General features: G+C 27.5%; 1 protein-coding gene across 1 annotated transcript in view; it reads left to right on the top strand.

The window, feature by feature from the left end:
• Nucleotides 1-1,660, top strand: part of LOC106680526 (cilia- and flagella-associated protein 58) — a 42,815-nt gene extending 41,155 nt beyond the window's left edge. The window contains exons 17-18 of the mRNA XM_067046082.1: nucleotides 777-931; nucleotides 1,008-1,660. Coding sequence (XP_066902183.1) covers nucleotides 777-929 — 153 coding nt within the window. The 3' untranslated portion in view covers nucleotides 930-931; nucleotides 1,008-1,660. The remainder of the gene's footprint in view (nucleotides 1-776; nucleotides 932-1,007) is intronic.
• The last annotated feature ends 5,220 nt before the right edge of the window (nucleotides 1,661-6,880 follow it).

The following is a 6,880-nucleotide window of genomic DNA, read 5'->3' as shown; positions in this document are numbered from 1 at the left end:
TATTTGAATTGGTTGTAGGATCACACATATAATGGAAACTTTTTGTAGTAGATTGTCCCTGAAGATGGCCGAATTGGCTGAAACGTTGGACGTGTAAAAGCAATAAAAGTTTTGAGACTATAATTTGGATAGTGTTTTGAATTATTTAGTAAAAAATTGCCAGTCTCAAGAAAGAATTTTAAGATTATAAAGAAATTGTTAATGTGTGATAAATTGCACCAGTTTAAAAAAAGGTGGGTTTTTCATGGTTAATTTTGTGCTTGCTTTGTACTTGTGCTCTTGAAGGGGGCACATCTCGACAACACCTAGCTACAGTCTTGAATTTTATAAGTTTTAGCAGTTGATGCTTACTCAGAATGCAAGATTTTTGTTCTTATAAAGTCTGTTGAAGAAGGCTGTTGCTCTGTGACATTGGGCGGATCATGACTATTAAAATGAATTGTGACAGAAATATAATTTACATAGTTCAAAATAACAAAATGTCTAAACCATGTCTTAATGGCTAAATAAATGTTATTTACAAATTCATCCTAATGCAAATACATATCTATATAATACTAATTAATAAAGAAGTGATATATAAATCATAAATAGTTATTAAAATTTTATAATACAAATTATAATCTCAGATCCTGCATCATATTTCATCAATATGATAAAAAAGTTTTTTTTTAATAATAATTATATATTAGATTAAGTAAATATTTCTGAATAAGATAGTTTAGTCATAAATATTTTATGACAGTAACTTTTATAATAGTAACATTAATTTGCAGAAAAAAAAATATGATCAGCAAGCAATTACCAGTAACCGATTAAAGAGTGTACAACAAAGCCTACGTAACAATCCAACAGGAGACCAAAGAACATCTTTATCGAAACGACATGGATTACTCTATGTTCAATCACCGAGAAATATAATAAAATAATGGTAAAAGCCCTAAGTGTTTTTTTCTTCTATTAATTTAAATTTACAAAATAATTAACTCAATTATATTTTTAATTAGCTTGAAAGTACAATTAGGATCATTATCTGAAAATGTGTAAATCATACGTCTGGTCCTTTTTCAACCTCTAATGTGAACGACCGACAGTCATTGTAAAAATACATTTACTATTCCAATCCTTTTTTTCTACTATGGAGGCTATATTTTTCTTCCAAAATAGATTTATAAGTAGTAATTAAAAATTAATACGGTTGTCTTTTCACTTTCTCACCCACTAGGTGAAGCACTTTTAAAAAATTGTTTCTATTTACAATTGATTGTATCAATTCACTAACTGATTTAGTTAGTTATTAGATGAGGATTTCATTAAAAAATAGGCCTCATTATTTGTTGTAGTCAGTAAAAGAAACAAAATAAAAACTGTACATCTCACTCCTTTATTTTAATATTTTTTAAAATCATAATTAATGGTATTTCTGCGGGTAGTGTGGTATTAGTGAAGGTTCTATGCCACTAAGTAGGTATGAATTCTTGCAGCTTAAAATTATGACTTCTTAGTATTGAGATTTAAGGAAATAAAATCTGAGCATCTTCAGATAATAACTTATAAAAAATTAAAGAAAGTGGTATTAAGTGCAGAATTTAAATATTAATGATTATTTATTCTAAATTTTTACGATATTTAACAGTTGACATTGTGTTCATGAATATTTGGTCAATTTGAAATTAAGTGTTAAATGTTCATATATTTTTTTTTAAAAAATAAATAAAATATAGATTTCATGAATGATATAAAAATAAACAAAAGGACAGTATTTTTTGGGAAGCAAACTGTCCTAAAAAAATAATATTTTAAATTAGTTCATTATCTTTTTAAAATTTATATTATTATTATTTTAAGAATTAGATTATTATTGTTTAAAGAATTAGATTGTTATAATGTAAGTATTTTGTTACCAGTTTAAAATGTAGAACATGTTTCCACAAAATATTGGAAATGAATTAAGCTGTATTATGTTTCTACTTTTTGTTTTATTTTGTTGTATTAAACAAAATCTGATGGTTTAGTTAATGTTGAATTGTTTTACTTATTTATAGATATATTTATTGATTTGTCATTTTTAAGAGTTATTGTTTAGTTTACGTATGAAAGTACAATCTTCTGATATTGGTTAATAAATGAAACAGACTGCTTTCATGACTGATTTTGTAGTTCTGATGTTGTTATAGTTGTTTATTGTTAATTTATTGTTTAATAAAAACATATATAAAAAATCTGTAATAAATTGATTTTTATTTAGTTTCCAGTTAATAGAATAAAAAAAAGAATTACAAATATGATATGACATATATGAGTTATAGAAAAAATGATAGCTATAATACTCACAAAATTAAGGAAAGAAAATCATTACAAAAAAAATACGAATAAGATATGTACAGCAGTTGCAAGTCAATTAAAACCTTTTCCAATTCAGATGTAACCTTTTCCATATCAACTGAGACTTTTTCCATTTAAATTATAACCACTAGACTTGAATAATTTCATAAAAAATATATTTTATCTCATTTATAATCTTAAACACTTTCTTGATACTGGTTGATTTTATTAAAATAAATAATTTAATTTCTATCCATTTTAGTCTCAACACATTTTATTTTTCTTGCAATTCCGACGTTTCGGCCTATCCGTCTATCCTCAGGGACAATCTTAATACAATTTTGGAACTAAATGATTTAAATACTCAACTCCATGCAGGCTATTCTGCCCAGGTCAAAACAACAATTTCTAATTGGTCAATATTCACATTAAAACCAAAATTAAAATTCATTTATCACAGTCACTATTTGTTAAAACTTTATCACAACAATGCTTGTCTAAAAAAATAAAATGTGTTAAGACTAAAATGGATATAAATTAAATTATTTATTTTAACAATATTTTATCTCTTTTATTGGTCAATAAAATAATGATTAAAAATTAAAATACTGATGTTAAATTTAATAATGAATTATCAAATTATTTTAGCATATTCATACAACATTTATTTAATTGATTTGATTATCTATATGAAGTATTAATTTCGATTAGATATAAAATTAATGAAAAATAAAATTATTGTTGTTTCTTTATTTTTAAGTGCTTATTAATTAATCTTTTTTTTACAAGTGAGAATTTAAACAATTTAATTATTATTTGTTGGTTTTTTCAAAGTTACTAATATCAACATTTAATTCAAGATCCAGCATTAATTATAATTATATATTTTGGCCAAATTCTTCATTACAGTTATGGCTTATTAGTTTTTCAAGGACTCTATTGTAGTATTTATGACTGCAAATGGGAATTTCGATTTATTTTTACTTCTGGAGTTATCTAGGATACGGGGAATGTTTATTAGGTTTTTGGGTGTTTTGATTCTACTTTTTGAATCAGATTTTGGATCGCAGGTACCAGTTTTGGTTTAGTATTACATTTGAAATTATTTTTCAATATGGGGATATTTTTTTTAGGTTTTAGGTTTTCTGATTTCATTTGTTCAATTGGATTTTTGATTGCGCATACGCATTTTGATTGATTTTTGCTCTTTATGTTCTCATGGGAATATGGATAGTTTATTAGGTTTTCATGGGTTCTGAAGTTGTTTTGCTGATGAGCCTGCATATAATGAATTACCATTACAAAACCTAAAGTACTTCGATAAGGCTTTGAAAGGCACTATTTTTTAATTTATTATTATATATTTTGTTACAGATATCTCCTTAATTGGGTTACAGAATATATTTCAACTATGACAGTAACTCAGAATATGCATGTTCAATCAAAGTACTCATAAATAAAAAAAAAATAAAGAATCAGAAAACTTAAAATGCTATATTCCCAATATCAAATATTAATTTAAAAGTAATAGTATAACCCTTAAAACCTAATAAACATTCCCCATGTCCTAGATATCTCCAAAAGTAACAATTAATCGAAATGTGCTCGCACAGTCATAAATACTTCAGTAGATTCTGAAATAGAATCCTTGAAGATCTAATACATCATATCTCTAACAAAGAATTCTTCAAAACTATATTATTAACGTTGGGTCTTGAATAAAATGTTGAGATTAACAACTGCGAAAATCCAATGTAGAATGATTAAATTGCGTAAAATCACACTCTTGTTGTTAAAAAAAAATATATTAATTAATAAGCATTTAAAAATAATTAAAGAACTATAATTTTATTTTACATTAATTTTATATCTAGTTGAGATTAGTATTCAATACAGATTACCAAATAAATATGCAGATGAATATGCTGAAATCATTGGATTAGTCATTATTAAATTTAACATAATTATTTTTAACTAATAAAAGAGATAACATTTTTTTTTTATGATATTCAAATGGGTTGCAATTGAAATGAAAAAAGTTTTATTTGAAATGGATACAGATACAATTAATTTGAAAAGGGTTACATTTGAAATAAAAAAGGTATACATTTGACTTGGAAAAGGTTTCAACTGACCTGGAAATGCTAAAGATATAAAAATATAATCGATATGATAAAAGCCAATTAAATCATCACAAAATAATTTATATACATGGTAAAAAAATTAAATTAAAGTAAAAATGAAATAAATGCACATTCGTACCTGTACAATATTTACATTCAGCCTTGGTAACAATGAATCAAACTTTGTGTGGAAGGGAAAGCAAAGTTGCAAGAGATCCCAGTGCTTCTCTCCCAGCCTCCTTAATGGTAACATTAAAGGAAAGATTTCATAAATGGAAGGTTTTTTTTTTTTGTTGGCTTGTTTTCTAGGCAAAACATACCATAAAAGTAGAGTGAATTTCAGTCAGGATTTCTTCCTATTCAAAGGGTCTTTTTGATGTTTTACACATTTCTACAGTCCCTCCTATTTGAGATTGAAGATTGAAAATTTTTATGTAAATTGAGTACAGATGAGTTGGTGTTATATTACTTTTTGAGAGTTTCAACTATTTTTCTCCAATCATTTTGATTACTTAATCAGATAACTCATTAATAACTAACTTGTTTGGGAAATATCTCGAAACATATTGAAAGTAAAGATTTCTATTAGGGTTCAATTTGAAGCTCATTAAATGCTCCATAAAGTAGCAGATTCCTTTAGTTTTCCTAGGAAAAGTAGTTTTCATGATATTTGCCAACATATATTCACAAAATGTTGGCGTAGTTTTTTTTTTTTGTAATTTCCGGGATAAGTGAGGTGCTCTTTCCTGAATCCACCTACATAAAAATAATATTTTTTATTTATTCTGGAACAGGTCTCTTAAGAATAATAAATATTTCAGATAGTAAAAACTGGGTTTTAGTGCCTTGGATTAGAAAAAATATTAAAAAATCCACAAATAATTAAAAAAATAAAATAATGTTAAATCAAAATATAACTTGTGATAGTGATAAATTGAAAAAAATAAAATACTAAAAACAAAGAGCAAAATATGCTAATTTCCAATTTAATAAACAAATGAGTAATAAGAGCATGCATTTGCATTGCAGTAAAGGATACAAGTAGGCAGTAATCCAAAGGAATGAGTAAAAACAAAAATAAAATAAAATGTTGAATTAATTAACAAATTTTGGTTAAAAACAATATTAATTTAACTCTCCTTGGATATGGATGAATCGGGAGTGAAGGAATAGGTGGGATTTGAAGGAGGGAAGAAATAAAGTTTAGTTTAAAGTTATTTTCATCGGCAGGGGGATCTAATATTGAAAGATCTGTCAAACGCTACTGTTAGGTGGGCTGTTGTATATAAATCTGAAAACAGAATGGCTATTGCGAGGATTGATGGAGGATTTCAATTGATGGAGATCAAAGATGCCTAGGAGACGTCTTCGATGACTTGGTAGAGAAAGAATGCCAGGAAATACGATGAAAAGAAGGATAAAGCCACTTCAACTGTTTATAATATCGTAAGGCAACTGTTTATAATATTCCGAAGATGAATCGTACTAAGCAATCAATTTTAACGTTTTAGTTTAGCCTGGAGCTCCCCAAGGCACCTTCATACTCCGTACAACTACGTCCCTATTATTTAATCCTGGCACTCTGATCTTTTATCTTATTTATTGGTGTTTAGCCATACAAATGATTATTAAGCACCTAGACTTAAAGCTTCGTAGTTCAATATGGTTGATGGATGAATACCAATCGATTGTGAATGGGATATCGATAATCCAGAGCGACCTAGAGGACTACTCAGGATGCCAGAAGTGCCCGCGGAAGTCATGGGATCACGTAGCGAAGGCTTCCGCTGAGAGCACTGGCATACTGACGACTTAACCTTTCACGGCCGGCTTCATCTAGCAGCATTTCAATTGTACTAACCTCTTTGCTACTCCACTTCAGAGCGGCCAGTAAACAACGAAATTGTTTTATTGTCGTTATTTTCATATAATCTTTCTTCTCTAGCCTAATCTAACTAGTGCGAATCATCAACTGATGAAAGTTTAGATGAGGAGATGGTTGGGGTACGGTCATTGTAGAACACCAATAAGTAAACCAAAATTAATAAAATGTAGTACAGAATCACTAGAAAGCAAGAATATAACAGATAATATAGGTATATAGGTAGAATTGGAAAAAAATGTATGGTGTAATTATTATAAGAAGGTAAAAGCAGTACGGGAATATAGTAATGTTTTTTTAATAATTTATTTATTGTTATTTACAACTGTGTACATATATACACATCAAGTAAATTTGCTGTGTGTGATATTATGACATGATACAAATATGTGGAGAATCTACCCTTGATAGAACTCCAAAAACACTTCTAAAGGAGAAGATCTCGAGGTCATCTTCTTTTCAGACGCCTAGGAGGATTATTAGGTAATGAAGGAGAAGCCAGGCTAGAAACTAGTTGGTTTGGGTGGTTGGGAAGTTTATTATGGAAGGA

The sequence above is a fragment of the Halyomorpha halys genome, unplaced genomic scaffold (genome assembly GCF_000696795.3).
Source record: "Halyomorpha halys isolate HHAL.00 unplaced genomic scaffold, Hhal_1.1 Scaffold265.1, whole genome shotgun sequence".
In the NCBI taxonomy this organism is placed as follows: domain Eukaryota; kingdom Metazoa; phylum Arthropoda; class Insecta; order Hemiptera; family Pentatomidae; genus Halyomorpha; species Halyomorpha halys.
The sequence above is the reverse complement of the archived record's forward strand: the minus strand, read 5'-3'. Positions and strand labels throughout refer to the sequence as shown.